Consider the following 16,478-nt stretch of genomic DNA (forward strand, 5'->3'; position numbering starts at 1 on the left):
TTTGACCTAGCGACAGTGAAGGAACGGCGATATAGTTCCAAGTCAGGGTGGTGTGTGACTTGGAGGGGAACTTGCAGGTGGTGCTGTTCCCATGTATTTGCTGCCCTTGTCCTTCTAGTTGGTATAGGTCGCGGGTTTGGAAGGTGCTGTCTAAGGAGCCTTGGTGCATTGCTGCAGTGCATCTTGTAGATGGTACACACTGCTGCCACTGTGCGTCAGTGGTGGAGGGAGTGAATGTTTGTAGATGGGGTGCCAATCAAGTGGGCTGCTTTGTCCTGGATGATGTCAAGCTTCTTGAGTGTTGTTGGAGCTGCACCCATCCAGGAAGTGGAGAGTATTCATCACACTGCTGACTTGTGCCTTGTAAATGGTGGACAGGCTTTGGGGAGTCAGGAGGTGAGTTACTCGCCTCAGGATTCCTAGCCTCTGACCTGCTCTTGTAGCCACGGTATTTATATGGCTACCCCAGTTCAGTTTCTGGTCAATGGTAGCCCCTAGGATGTTGATAGTGGGGGATTCAGCCATGGTAATGCCGTTGAATGTCAAGGGGAGATGGTTAGATTCTCTCTTGTTGGAGATGGTCATTGCCTGGCACTTGTGTGGCGTGAATGTTACTTGCCACTTATCAGCCCAAGCCTGGATATTGTGCAGGTCTTGCTGCATTTCTACACAGACTGCTTCAGTACCTGAGGAGTCACGAATGGTGCTGAACATTGTGCAATCATCAGCGAACATCCCCACTTATGACCTTATGATTGGAGGAAGGTCGTTGATGAAGCAGCTGAAGATGGTTGGGCCTAGGACACTACCCTGAGGAAGTCCTGCAGTGATGTCCTGGAGCTGAGATGATTGACCTCCAACAACCACAACCATCTTCCATTGCGCTAGGTATGACTCCAGCCAGCGGAGAGTTTTCCCCCTGATTCCCATTGACCTCAGTTTTGCTAGGGCTCCTTGATGCCATACTTGGTCAAATGTTGCCTTGATGTCAAGGGCAGTCATTCTCACCTCACCTCTTGAGTTCAGCTCTTTTGTCCATGTTTGAACCAAGTCTGTAATGAGGTCAGGAGCTGAGTGGCCCTGGCGGAACCCAAACTGAGCGTCACTGAGCAGGTTATTGTTAAGCAAGTGCCGCTTGATGGCACTGTTGATGACACCTTCCATCACTTTACTGATGATTGAGAGTAGGCTGATGGGGCGGTAATTGGCCGGGTTGGACTTGTCCTGCGTTTTGTGTACAGGACATTCCTGGGCAATTTTCCACATTGCAGGGTAGATGCCAGTGTTGTAGCTGTACTGGAACAGCTTGGCCAGGGGCGCGGCAAGTTCTGAAGCACAAGGTCTTCAGTACTATTGCTGGAATATTGTCAGGGTCCATAGCTTTTGCAGTATCCATTGCCTTCAGTCGTTTCTTGATATCACGCGGACTGAATCGAATTGGCTGAAGTCTGGCATCTGTGATGCTGGGGATTTCAGGAGGAGGCAGAGATGGATCATCTACTCGGCACTTCTGGCTGAAGCTTCAGCCTTATCTTTCGCACTGATGTGCTGGGCTCCCTCATCATTGAAGATGGGGATATTTGTGGAGCCACCTCCTCCAGTTAGTTGTTTAATTGTCCACCACCATTCACGGCTGGATGTGGCAGGACTGCAGAGCTTAGATCTGATCCATTGGTTATGGGATCGCTTGGCTCTGTCTATCGCATGCTGCTTACACAGTTTGGCATGCAGATAGTCCTGTGTTGTAGCTTCACCAGGTTGACACCTCATTTTGAGGTATGCCTGGTGCTGCTCCTGGCATGCGCTCCTGCATTCTTCATTGAACCAGGGTTGGTCTCCTGGCTTGATGGTAATGGTACAGTAGGGGATATGCCGGGCCATGAGGTTACAGATTGTGGTTGAGTACAATTCTGCTGCTGCTGATGGCCCACAGTGCCTCATGGATGCCCAGTTTTGCATTGCTAGATCTGTTCGAAATCTATCCCATTTATCACGGTGATAGTGCCACACAACACGATGGACAGTATCCTCAATGTGAAGGTGGGACTTTGTCTCCACAAGAACTGTTTGGTGGTCACTCCTACCAATACAGTCATGGACAGAAGCATCTGCGGCAGGCAGATTGGTGAGGACGAGGTCGAGCATGTTTTTCCCTCTTGTTGGTTTCCCCACCACCTGCCGCAGACCCAGTCTAGCAGCTCTGTCCTTTAGGGCTCGGTCCGTAGTGGTGCTACCGAGCCACTCTTGGTGATGGACATTGAAGTCCCCCACCCAGAGTACAAGAATAAACTGGGAATTGGTCTAATGTTATTATGGGCAACCCCTTTGAATCCATAATTTGAGATTAAATTTCAAAATTGTCCAGCACGGATTTTTTAAAACAATTTTTTTTGAAGGAGCCTAATGCAGCTTGTAAAATTTCCCGCATCTGGTGCAGGAGGGAATGTGACATTATTGATAGGAATTTGGTTGACGGACGTAAAATAAAAGATTAGGGTTACTGGGTATTGCTTAGATTGAAATTTAAAGCTGAGTATGCGGAACTGTTTCCTCTAACTGGATGTTTCAGTGGTTTTTGGTATGATTACACAGTGGTTAACTAGATTACCGATGGAGCAATAAATAGGTATTTTAGTCCTGTTTGTCATTCTACTCATTGTTCTACCAGTTATAGCCTAATAATGGTTTAAATACAAAGACTCATCTGATAGGAGCTGAACATAGGAGAGGGGAATAATCAAATTTGAGTGTTGGGTGTAAAGGTAAATAGAGCTCATTACTAGTTGCTGTAGCACTGGCAATTTTATTGGCACATTAGTCAACAATAAAAGCCAAGAAGATAATTGTACATTGATCTGAAAACAAATTCAAGAAAACTTCATGCTACAAATCAGTTTATATGGCCAAGCAGCCAACATTGCAAAACAACATTGTGCTCTTGACCTTCATTTTTATAGTTTGGATTTAGATAATAAACAGTTTGAAGTGGCATAAAGACAGAAAATGCTGGAAATACTCAGCAGATTTGTCAGCATCTGTGGAGAGAGAAGTCGAGTTAACGTTTCAGGTGTCACAGACTTGCAATATTAACTCTGCTTTTCTCTCCACAGTCCGACCTGCTGAGTATTTCCAGCATTTTTTGTTTTTATTTCAGATTTCCAGCATCTGCAGTATTTTGCTTTTAGTTCAAAGTGGCATTCTGACCACTAATATGGTTATTGTTATTGACTGCTTTTTGGGAAGTTTTGCAATAGCTTTTGGTCATGTGATCAGTTACCCATGAATTTTATCCGGTACCATGGACTTGGGGACTGATTTTTCCTCTGCATTGCTCCCATATCTTTCGGATGAGAGACTAAACCGAGGTGTTATTTGCCCCCTCAGGTAGATGTAAAAGATTCTGTGGTGCAATTCGAAGAGTAGGGAAATTCTCCCTAGTGTCCTGACAAATATTTATCCCTCAAGCAGCATCACTAAACAAATTATCTGGCCATTGTCACTTTGCTGTTTCTAGGAGCTTGCAGTGTACAAATTGGTTGCCGTACTTCCTGCATTACAAGCACTACAAAAATGTACTTTGTTGATTGTAAATGTTTTGGGACATCCTGAGGTCTTGAACGGCTCTATAGAAATGCAAGTCTTTGTTTTACTTTTCTGCTTGTCGATGCCATTGCTCATCACCTTTTATATGCAAGCACCAGTCTTATACCCCCACTTAGCCTTCTTAATCTCTTTCCTTCCTTTCTATAGGTTTTAGAATTATTTTCTTCATTGTTATTTCCCTCTCAGTCTGACCTTTTTGGTGCAGATGGAGACTTTTTAAATTAAAACTTTATTTATCAATGGAACCTTGTGTTCGCTCATTACTCTGAATTGGAACATATTGAAGAATAATTTACCTCAGTTGTTTTTCAGGTTAGTTCAAGATGTAGTATCAGCGTCTTTAAAGGTATCATTTGGAGCTTTGGGTTCATGAAATATCAGGGACAGCAAAATTGCTGACTTGCCTAATTGTGCCTGTCTCTGTTCTTCAGAAGCCAGTGTGATTGCAAGAGTTGCAACAAGATTCCAGTTGAGGTGCAAAGACTTGACCCCACATTTGTTCCACACACATGGGTAGCAGTCTAGCTGCTGACATAGTAACTGACTGTTCCCTGTTATTAAATGACATTTCTGCCCCAGCTGTGTGCCATTGATGACTGACATTGTACAGTTGGTTTATGTGGAAGTAATGGTTCGAACTTGCTGCTGTCTGTTTTGTTTCCTGTGTGTGTTTTTTAAGTTGAGAGAAGCCACAATCATTGCTAAGCTATTGCTCCACTTTTGCTTCCAGTTGATTGTATTGGGATCATTCTTTTTTAAAAAGAGAAAGTGAAATTCCCAGTTATTACTGAAAGAATTACGTCACCAAGATTTCACGTTTTACACAAAAAATACTTTACTGTACAAGAGTTAAACAAAGCAAAACACTACTAACTTAGCACTACAATTTGGAAACTCTAATATTTGAAACTTAAAATCATAACAGAGCATGAAAATGCATACTTAAACCTCTAAATCTCAATAGAACACTCCTGTTTGACTGTTACTTACACCCCCAGAGTTCCCCTATATCTTGATGGTTTGTTCACTTCTCTTGGGACCAATCCAAAGTGTACCACGGTTCTTAGGAATTCACTTCTATTTTCCTTAATTTCTCAGCTCTCTTCTGAGGTATAAAATCTCCTGAATCTGGACTTCCCATTTTGAGCATAGGCTTTACTCAAAACAGAAACACCCTTGATTCCTGTGGTCTCTTTGCTCCTGAGCCCAACTGCTTTCAAAGCCAACATCTTTCCAAAAGCCAACTACTTGTCTGTCAGCAAGCACACCAATTGAAACACCAACAGGCACTCCTTGCTTCACCTATCTCCATAGCAATGTGGTACAAGTTGGGGTAGCAATTTAAACTAATTATTTCCTACTCCAAATTTTCTCTGTTCTGGGAAATAATATGAATAATTTAAACTCCTGATGCAGCTGCAGACACACCATCCTCCATCAAGAATTCAGAGAATCCATTGTTTAGGGCCTTCAGACTTCCCATTATGGCCTTACTAAATAAACATGGGCCGCCCTAGGTTTGCTTGCCAGCTTCTCAAACCAAGTGTTTTCATTCGTCTTGAATTTAAAAAAATCAGTTCCCAAATTAAAAGTTACCTCTAGAAAATTAATACAAACCATGAACCAGATGATCGTAACAGTTTGTTGATTTTGAATGAGTTAGGATTCATTCATCATAACAATTGTGGGGGACAGGGCAGGGGGAGGGACTGAGGCAAGTTGTATCTGTGATGTGACCGAAACCTTTGTGTGTTAGACATGACCGAATGGATTTACCAACTTTTCCACTATGTCACCAAGTGGATTGTATTTTTATTAAATGCAGCTGGAAATTAATTAATCCTTGAGTGACAATTTGGAATTCATGCTAATCCCTTCTTTTGTTTTCATTGACTCCCTGGTCATAGAGTCAGAGTCATTTATGGCACAGAAGGAGGCCATTTAGCCCATCGAGTCCATGCTGGCTCTCCACGGAGTTATGCAGTCAGTCCCGCTCCCCTGCTCGATTCCTGTAGCCCTGCAAGTCGATTTCTCTCAGATGACTGTCCAAAGTCCTCTTGAAGTCATTGATCGTCTCCACTCCCAGCACCCTTTCGGCAGCAAGTTCCAAGTCATCACCACCAGCTGCGTAAAAAGTTTTTCCTCATATTTCCCCTGCACCTTTTGCCCAACTTTTTGTACACTTCTATTAAATCTCCCCTCAATCTCCTTTGTTCTCAGGAGAACAAACACGGCTTTTCCAACCTAACCTTCGATAGGAATACGGGATTAGTGTAGGATTAGTATAAATGGGTGGTTGATGGTCGGCACAGAGTCGGTGGGCCGAAGGGCCTGTTTCAGTGCTGTATCTCTAAACTAAACTAAACTAAACTAAAATCGTCCATCCCACGAACCATTCTGGTAAACCTCCTCTGCACTCTCTCAAGGACCCTTCCTGAAGTGCGATGACCAGAACTGGACACTGTATTCCAGTTGGGGCCTAATCAGAGCTTTATAAAGGTTCAGCATAACTTCCCTGCTTCTGTACTCAATGCCTCTAATTATGAAGCCCAAGATCCCATATGCTTTACTAACACTCTATATGTCCTGCCACCTTCAAGGATCAATGCACATGCACCCCCAGGTCCCTCTATTCCTGCACACTCTCTTTAGAACTGTGCCGTTAAGGATATACTGCCTCTCCCCATTCCTTCTGCCAAAATTCGTCACCTTACACTTGTCAGTATTAAATTTCATATGCCACCTCTCTGCTCATTCTGCTAGCCTATCTATGTCATCCTACAGTTCAATGGTGGTGTATAATTGTGCAGTGCTGGTTTTGTATATCCCTTCTAAAGGAAAGAAAGTACAATAACTTACATTTAAATAGCACTTTTAACAGTTCATAGGAATATTATCAATCAAAATTTGGTACCAAGCCACACGAGATATTAGTGCAGGTTGGTCACAGCAATAGGGTTTAAAGAGCATCTTGAAAGCAGAGAGAGAGAGGTAGGAAGGGCGTTCTAGAGCTTAGAGTCTCTCAGTTGAAGACACCACTGCCAATGATGAGGAAAAGCAAATCCAATGTGCAAGAGGCCAGAATTGCCACATAAATTTGTATATGAACTGTTTGACCTGTTTAATTCAGTTTATGATCAAATGTTTTAACATCTCTCTCTCCTGCAGCACTGCCCCACCCACTCCCCCCCCCCCCCCCCCACCAACCCTTCAGAAATTATTGCAATTTTGGATCTGCTTTCTGGGCTCCCATTCTTGTCACTCAACAAATTCTAAGTCTTGATCTGGAGTCCATTCAGTGAAAATGGCATATTTGACTTGATAAATTATCCTATGACGAAGTTTATTATTGTTAAAATAGAGCTGTACTATCTAATTCCCTTGACTTAGTATTATTTATTGTACAATATCCACAAACTTTTAGTAAACAGACTCATACTGTTCTGCTATTAGTTGTGTCCAGCAACATAGTGGACAGAGCTCCTAGCTCTTTTTGGACTGTGTTTTCTGACCCGTGAACGTGCATTAGTCAGTTTAAGACCAAAGCAATAGAGCAGAGAGGAGCAGGAATATAAATTCAAGGGGTTGAGAGATTATCTAATCTGAGGCAAGTTTTACTTGGAAGTCATTATAATGCTTCATCTAGTCAAGATATCTGGATGAGCCTATAAACCCTGAAATGAAAGTATAGTTGCGAATCTCTTGCACCAATTGTGCTTTAAAAACTTGAACTACTTAAAAAAAAAATTGTGTATAAGGACACAAGGTTTTGAGCAGATTGAACTGATGAAAAAAGATCTTGGGCAGTTTTGAACTTTGAAGAGAATTTTTTTTATGCAGTGGGCTGTTGTGATCATAGAAAGTTTATGGCACAGAAAAAGGCCACTTGGCCCTTCATGTCTGTGCTAGCCGAAAAACATTCCACCCATTCTAATCCCACCTTCCCATCTGGGATTCACTGCCAGAAAGGGTGGTAGGAGCACATTTGATAATTTCAAAAGGGAATTGGATAAATACTTGAAAATGAAACACTTGCAGGGTTATAGGGAAAGAGCAAGGGAGTGGGACTAATTGGACAGCTCTTTCAAAGAGCCGGCAGAGGCACAATGGCCCAAAAGGCCTCCTTCTGTGTTATAAGATTCTATATACAGGGAATGATGCTATGTGCTGGAGGGTTTAAAGGCCAGCATTTAAATTAGCACCAGATAATTATTCCATAGGGTAAGAATTGAGTGGCGTTACAATCAGATGGTTCAGTATAAATTATTTACTTTATTGAACATTGGATTATAGTTTACAAAATCCCCTTCAATACAGATAGATTTTTATTGTGCATCGGCCCTCAGCGTTTCTGAATTGGGAGAGCAGGTGAAAAAGAATGCAAATAAAAATAAATAGATAAATTTTATTGAATATCTGACTTGGGAGGAGTTTGCTCCTCTTAAAAAAATTTGGGAAGTTTTGCAACAGCTTGCTGTCTCGTGATGCCAATTATCCATTGAATGAAATAGTGTAAATCTTATGGGTTTTGCTTCTTTGATGTGACAAGTGCATCATGAAGCTGGCCACATTACGATTCTTCCAGCCTTTAACAAAGGTGTGCAGTTACTACCTGTTGAGCAGCAGATTGGAGGGTGGAAAATGTAACCCCACTATTTAAAAAAGGAGGTAGAGAAAAAACAGGGAACTACAGACCTGTTAGCCTTACATCAGCAGTGGGGAAAATGCTAGAGTCTATTATAAAGGATGTGATACCAGAACACCTAGAAAGCATAAACGGGATTGGGCAAAGTCAGCATGAGTTTATGAAAGGGAAGTCATGCTTGACAAATCTACTGGAGTTTTTTGAGGATGTAACTAGTAGAATAGATCAGGGAGAACCAGTGGATGTGGTGTATTTGAATTTTCAGAAGGCTTTTGATAAGGTCCCACATAAGAGGTTAGTGTGCAAAATTAAAGCACGCGGGATTGGGGGTGGTATACTGGCATGAATTGAGAATTGGTTGACAGACAGGAAACAGAGAGCAGGAATAAAGGGGTCTTTTTCCGGGTGGCAGGCAGTGACTAGTGGGGTACCACAGGGATCAGTGCTTGGGCCCCAGCTATTCACAATATATATTAATGACTTGGATGAGGGAACTAAATGTAACATTTCCAAGTTTGCAGACGACACAAAGCTGGGGGGGGAATGTGAGCCGTGAGGAGGATGCAAAGAGGCTTCAGTGTGATTTGGACAAGTTGGGTGAGTGGGCAAATGCATGGCTGATGCAATATAACGTGGATAAATGTGAGTTTATCCACTTTGGTTGTAAAAACAGAAAGGCGGATTATTATCTGAATGGTGATAGATTGGGAAAGGGGAGGTGCAACGAGACCTGGGTGTCCTTGTACACCAGTCGCTGAAAGCAAGCATTTAGGTGCAGCAAGCAATTAGGAAGGCGAATGGTATGTTGATCTTCATTGCAAGAGGATTTGAGTACAGGAGCAAGGATGTGTACAGTTTTGATCTCCTTACCTGAGGAAGGATGTTCTTGCCTTGGAGGGAGTGCAAAGAAGATTTACTAGGCTGATTCCTGGGATGGCAGGATTGACGTTTGAGGAGAGATTGTGTCGACTAGGCCTATATTCACTGGAGTTTAGAAGAATGAGAGGGGATCTCATAGAAACCTATAAAATTCTAACAGGATGAGACAGGCTAGATGCAGGGAGGATGTTCCTGATGGCTGGGGAGTCCAGAACCAGGGGTCAGTCTCAGGATACCTGGTATGCCATTTAGAACCGAGATGAGAAATTTCTTCACTCAGAGGGTGCTGAAACTGTGGAATTTTCTACTGCAGAAGGCAGTGGAGGCCAAGTCATTAAATATATTCAAGAAGGAGATAGATATATTTCTTAATGTCAAAGGGATCAAGGGATATGGGGAGAAAGCAGGAACAGGGTACTGAATTAGACGATCTGCCATGATCTTTTTTGAATGGCGGAGCAGGGCTGAATGGCCTACTCCTCCTATTTTCTATGACTCCAGGCAACTATTGACAAATGCTATGGTCAGCCCAAAGTTAGAAGTCCAAACAACTTGTAATATTTCCTAGAGCTTAAGTCTGTGTGAAGTAAACAGCGACTCCCAGTAAGCAGAGAGACTGAAATAATGCTGAGATACTGTACATGTATTAAATCCTGTGAAGGCCTTTAGTTGATTTGGAGGAAAACAAAGAATTAGAAGTGTGGATTTGGGGCTAGATCTGGTGGTATTTATCTCTATATAACACTTGATAAATTAATGTGGTTTGAGTATGCAGTAATTGTTTGAATGAGAAAGAACTTGACTTCATGTTTTGCTTGTATGTTTTTTTCTGGTTACAGAAGGACCCAGACTACCTTAAGCTGTGGCTGGAGAGCTTTGTTGCAACATATGAGAAGTTTCTTGATGTTGATTTTGAAAAACCCCCCACAAGGTATGTCATGCAGATTTCAAAAATGTTCAAGCTTTTTTTATTCTTTCATGGGATGTGGGCTTTACTGGCAAGCATTTATTACCCTATTCCTAATTGCCCTTGAGAAGCGCCTTGAACCGCTGCAGACCGTGTGGTGTAGTTACACTCACAATGCTTTTAGGGAAGGGGGAATTCCAGGATTTTGACCTGTGACGATGAACAAATGGTGATATATTTCTAAGTCAGAATGGTGTATGACTTAGAGGGGAACTTGCAGGTGTTGGTGTATTCATGTTGGGTGGTGGAGGTCACAGATTTGGAAGGTATTGTCAAAGAAGTCTTGGTGAGTTGCTACAGTGCATCTTGTATATGGTACACACTGCTGCCACTGTGGGCCAGTGGTAGAGGGAGTGAATGTTCAGGTGGTGGATGGTGCCAATCAAGTGGGCTGCTTTGTCCTGGATGGTATCGAGCTACTTGAGTGTTGTTGGAGCTGCACTCATCCAGGTTAGTGGAGAGTATTCCATTACACTCCTGACTTGTGCCTGCTAGATGGTGGAAAGGCTTAGGGAAATGAGTTACTTGTTGCAGGATACCCAGCTCTTGTAGCCATGATATTTTTATGGTTCATCCAGTTAAGTTTCTGGACAATGGTGACCCCGAGGATGTTGGTGTTAGGGGATTCAGCAATGGTCACACTGTTGATGTAAAGGGGAGGTGCTCAGACACTTGCTTTTTGCAGTTTGTCATAACCCATCAAGGGCAGCAGATGCATGGGAACACCACCACCAGCAAGTTCCCCTCCAAGCCACACACCATCCTGTTTTGGAAATATGTCACTGTTCCTTCACTGTCACTGGTTCAAAATCCTGGAACTCCCTCCCTAACAGCACTGTGGGTGTACCTACACCACATGGACTGCAACAGTTCCAAGAAGGTGGCTCACTACCACCTTCTCAATGACAATGAGGGATGGGCAATAAATGCTGACCTTACCAGCGACGCCCACGTCCCATGAACAAATAAGAAGAACTTGTGTGGGACGAATGTTACTTAACACTTGCCTCCTATTGAAATTGAGGAAAGCTTAAACAGGAATGTTGCAAAACTAATGCTACTATAGAAAAAGCAAAATACTGCGGATTCTGGAAATCTGAAATAAAAACAAGAAATGCTGGAAATACTGAGCCGGTCTGGCAGCATCTGGAGAGAGAAGCAGAGTTAACATTTCAGGTCTGTGACCTTTCAACGGAAGGGTCACAGACCTGAAATGTTAACTTTGCTTCTCTCTCCACAGATGCTGCCAGACCGGCTCAGTATTTCCAGCATTTCTTGTTTTTATTTCAGATTTCCAGCATTTTTTGTTTTTATTACTAATGCTGCTAAATTGATTTGAATGGAAAAGTCTGAGATTTAGCAATTAATTTTGAGAAGTGTAAAAATGTTTCCACACTGTATTGTGATTGGTTGGTTGGCTATTGTGTTCCAATCAGCAGCAAGAACAATAACATGTACCAATCTATCGCAAACACACTAAGCCTCACCAATCAGCAGCGAGGTCCTGCCCACAGTCCCACCCTCCACCACGTATAAACTCACCTCTTCCACAGATCTAGTCTTTTCTCTAGAAGACGGGCAGAGTATGTTGCCCGAAATGTCGAGTTCTAACAGTTCTTCTAAGAACTCTTCTTTCAACAAAACAACTCTTTTCAGAGCAATTCACATGGTGTAAACCGCAAATCGTCTTACTCAACCTTACTGCTCTCACCATGAAAACCTACAAACAACGCTTACCAAGCTTAATCTTTTGATCATCATGTACCAACAGACCAGATACAAACGTTTAATTTGAGACCTCCTTTCAGCATTTGAGATTTATGGACTCGACTCTTTTATAAATATGCAGATGACTTGCCTTTATTGAATGGTTACTCACATGACCACCATCAGCCCCAACCATTGCCAGTCTGGTTCTGAGAATAATTGATAGGAGTAATAGTGGCAGGTAATCATTATTTTACTCCGGCCTGATTGGATAAGATCTGTGTCGTGGTGCAGAAGTGTGGTGGAGCGCAGCATGACAAGCAGTTGTTTGAAGGGGAGAATGGCTTGTCAGGGTTTGAGCATTGTTCCTAAACTCAATCGCTGCCAGTGGGGGTAATGATTTTGTCGCGTCATGATCTATCCATTAGTGTCAGTAGTAATTTATCAAATAATTTTTTTAATAGAATCATCCTGGTAAGAGGCCAATTGTCCCATTGTACATGTGCTGTCTCTCTGAAAGAGCTATCCATTTAGTGCCACTTACCCTACTCTTTACCCATAGTCCTGCAAATTTTTCCAATATATCTAATTCTCTTTTGAAAGGTACTATTGAATCTGCTTCCGCTATCCTTTCAGGTAATGCATTCCAGATCATCCTAACTTGTGGAATTAAAAAAAAATTATTTTCATTTCCACCCTGGTTCTTTTGGTTTCTTCTCTCACTGCCCACTTGTGAGTGAGGGTTGTCAGAATGTGCATTTGCAAGTCTCTTGCAATGTGTTTCTTTGGAAAACTGTTAGGTATTTGAGAATGTCCTGGACAGCTGCCCTGTAACAGATAGTTTTGCCTCACTACCAACAGGAATGATGAGCTCAATCCAGTGTCACCCACTGTCGGTAAAATTGAGAAATTGCAGGGAGAAACCCACTTTGTGGAAAAGTATATGAGGGCCTGAGAGTCATCAGGCCAGCTCACTTGGGATAAATTATACAGCAAAGTATTGTTAGTGTTCTGTTTAGTTGGGTAGTTGCAAACAATGTAAATATTAATTTCGCTCACATACTTTGACAAATGGATTGGAACTGGTTCTGCAACATCACTGCAAAACTCTCCAGCCAGAAACAAAAAATGCAGTCTGTTCTTGCAGCTTCAAGGACAGTTGTTATTTTCAGTCTGACTAGCAGAACTGCTTAGCTATCCAAATATGCTTTTTTCCCTCTATTCTGTCAGAACTCATTATAACCAGTACCCAAATTTAAAACAAAGATTTGGATTAACCTCCATAACTAAAAAAGGATGCAGATCACCACCACCCCTGCTGTACCACTTGCTGGGAGAATCTGTGTAGACATCTATGGAGCTATCTTTGCCAGTGGATAAAATTAAAATACTGGGTTTCCGTGGGGCTGCCAGATGAAAAAGTCTTGAGTAACATGGTTAGTGAGGAAGGACAGTGAAAATATACACCACCTTCACAGTAATTCCTTTTGATTGTTGATGGGTTGGCGGGGGGTGGGGTGCATAGGCATTACATAGAATTTACAGCACAGAGTCCATTTGGCTCAACTGGTCTATCCCAGTGTCTATGCTCCACATAAGCCTCCCATCTCTCTTCATTTTACTACTGCCAGTAGTTAATGAAACCACAGAATGAATGCGCTATGTTTCAGAATCCGTATTACTTTCAAAATGTTGTATTTAACCCGCCTATTACTACTGACCAAGGATACAAAAATATAGTTCTGGTTACCAGTGAAACCACATACTATTTATAGTGATATGGAAGTCAATAGTAGTAATTTTGAAGATTCTGGCATATTTTCTGCCTTTCAGCCAGATGGCCGTGGACTCAGGCTCATCGTCTCGGAACAGCTGGCTGAAGGCCTGTTTTAAGGTAGTCATGTGCTTGAATAGTTCAGATGATGCAACAAGCTGAAAGAGCAAAGCCTAAGCTGTTTTCAATAGAAAATCCAAATACCATGTGTGTTGCTGTTTTAAATATTCAAGACTCCATTCTTCTCTGTTAGAATTGTGAAATCAAACTTATTGCTTCATTTACACGTACATAATGGCACATTTCTGTGCCTTAATCAGCCACTACCAACACCACTTGAATTCATTCGTCAAATCATGCAGATCTACCCTGTCTTTCTTTCAGAACATGCACAAGAATGCAAAATATAAAGTGTTTGTTTTGAGGCAATCTTCAATGTAACAAGTCTCCAAATGTGTTGCATTGAAACAAGCAGTGGGCTTGACTACCAATAAACCTCATAACACCTTAACTACCCAAAGCTGCTAAATAGTATATAAAAAAAACTAAAGTGTATAAACATCACATTAGACTTCCACATAGTACCCTGAAATGTCCGCTGGTGGGAATATTCATAAGCAACTTGGAGGTGGAAACCTGTGAAAACATTTGTAAAAATTGTCGCTGGCAGCAAGCTTGCTGCCACAATGAGAGCCACCAGTAAATCCAATAGGCAATTCAGGAGAAACTTCTTTATCCAGAGAGGGGAGATTGTGGAATTCACTACCACAAGAAATAGTTAAGATGAATAGCATAGATGCATTTAAGGGAAAGCTAGATGAGCACGAGGGAGAAAGGAATTGTGGGTTGTGTTATGATTAAATGAAGAGGAGTAGGCGGCTGTTCATGTGAAACATAAACACTTGCATCAGGCAGATGCACCCAATGGCCTCTAATTCTGTGTATGTAATTCTCTTCCACTTTGGGCTACTGTCCTCTTATGAATGCCAATAAAGCCACAAATGAGAAATGCGATTTTGAACATTTTTGTTTAAATGAGTGATCACTCAATTAAAATTGACTTTTGTTCAATTTTTAACATTGTGTTTTTTGTTTGCTATCATTGGGTGACTGCTAATGAGATATGCTTTTGCTGCCACTATAAAGGTGAACTAATATAAATAGAGAAAACACTTCTTTCTCACAATCTCAAAAGTTGTCAGCACTTATCTTTTCAGTGCAAAACAAAAGTTGCAAATTTATTTTGCTATACTTTTCCCTGATGTACAGTCGCCTGGATGAACCTGCTGACCCCTGCTTCCTCCAACTGGAGCACTTCATGTCTGCTGGTATTGAGAATTAACAGGGATAGGCACTGACAAATTGCACCACGGACATTTGACAAAATTATTGACTCAGCCATGGACATGGGGACAATTAATCTATATATAAAGCATATAGCCAATCTAATGCCATCAAAATACAGTTCGATTAAAAACACATTTCTCCCTATAAATAAAGTAGCCAAGCATACACACATCAATGGAGAGCAGCACAACGCTGTTACCTTGCTGGCAAACAAAATAGTATGCAATTCCAATGCAAATTACTTTTGTTGACAGAATAGAGCTAGCTACACCATGTCACGGGGTAGTAGATGGACCTTATCGGATGACCTCTGGATTCACACCGTGTCAGGAGGTGCAAGTTCATCCAATAAACCATAAAACTCAAGGAGAGGATTGATTTTGTGGTTATTGAGGTGAGGCAGTAGAAAAATCAGCAATAGGAGGACAGACCATTTCTCTCACTGCCATTGTCACAAGACAATTTGATCCGTGATGGTCAATGTTTGTGCAACCTCTCCACCTGTTTGTAATATATGTCTGAAGACAGGGCAGCCAACAAAAGGGAAATTATTTCCAAATCCGAAGAATTTTATAGGGTGAAGCAGATAGTACTTCAGAAGAATCATGTAAAACAGAAGAGCAGGGTGGTACGGGAAGTGGCAGAGTGCTTAACGGTAGGTAGCTAAGACTAGTTTATTCATCTTGACAGGTGTGAAACCAAGTCCTGGATTCTAAAATACAGAAACAACAGAAAATCTCATTGACAAAATGTCATTTGCTCACCAAAGCTGGTGACAAAATTAGATAAACACAATTACAAATAAAGAGCGTCCTTCAGTTCCTCCAATAAAGTGATTCTCGTAAATTTACTTATGTCTATATCTCCGTCTATCACTGTCGATTCTGATTCAGCTCTGACAAGATAATTATAAACAAAAAGATTTTCTGCAAAACTTTGAGCGGTTGTTACTGCAGGTATTATTCAGTTACAAAATGTTTCATCACTATCAGTGAGATTATGCTCCAGACTCACCAATTTGTGTCCAAGCCAAATCTATTGCCTATCAGCAAAGGTGTAATAAATTTTTATTATGTTTTCTTGACAGTTTTTAAGACTTCAAATGCAACATAGATTTTCTTAAGGAATCGTAGACAATGAGATTTTCTGTTGTTTCTGTATTTTAGAATCCAGGACTTGGTTTCACGCCTGTCAAGATGAATAAACTAGTCTTAGCTACCTACCGTTAAGCACTCTGCCACTTCCCGTACCACCCTGCTCTTCTGTTTTACATGATTCTTCTGAAGTACTATTTCATAATAGATTAAGGTTTATTAAAGCTATCAGTTACATTGTATTTACTAACTATTGTATATGGGTCAGCAGCATCCTGTTTTTGCAAATATCGTTCAGCTCCATTACAGCATACAGTTATATTCATGAGAACTTACAGTGATGACTTCTGGAGATTTCTTGGATTTTGCTGCCTGTTTTCCCCTCAATACAAGTTCTGGAACAATGTGATTCCAAATGGATAGCAGCAGAATTTGCGACATTTGTATAGAAGTAAAGTCCAG

At 41.6% G+C, this 16,478-nt stretch overlaps 1 protein-coding gene across 6 annotated transcripts in view; it reads left to right on the forward strand.

The window, feature by feature from the left end:
• The window catches only part of nbeal1 (neurobeachin-like 1), a 282,280-nt gene that overhangs the window by 73,376 nt on the left and 192,426 nt on the right, over positions 1–16,478 (forward strand). For all 6 annotated transcript variants that reach the window (XM_068036045.1, XM_068036049.1, XM_068036043.1 and 3 more), the window contains exon 2: positions 9,967–10,058. In XM_068036045.1, coding sequence (XP_067892146.1) covers positions 9,967–10,058 — 92 coding nt within the window. The remainder of the gene's footprint in view (positions 1–9,966; positions 10,059–16,478) is intronic.

This window comes from Heterodontus francisci, chromosome 7 (assembly GCF_036365525.1).
Source record: "Heterodontus francisci isolate sHetFra1 chromosome 7, sHetFra1.hap1, whole genome shotgun sequence".
Lineage (NCBI taxonomy): Eukaryota > Metazoa > Chordata > Chondrichthyes > Heterodontiformes > Heterodontidae > Heterodontus > Heterodontus francisci.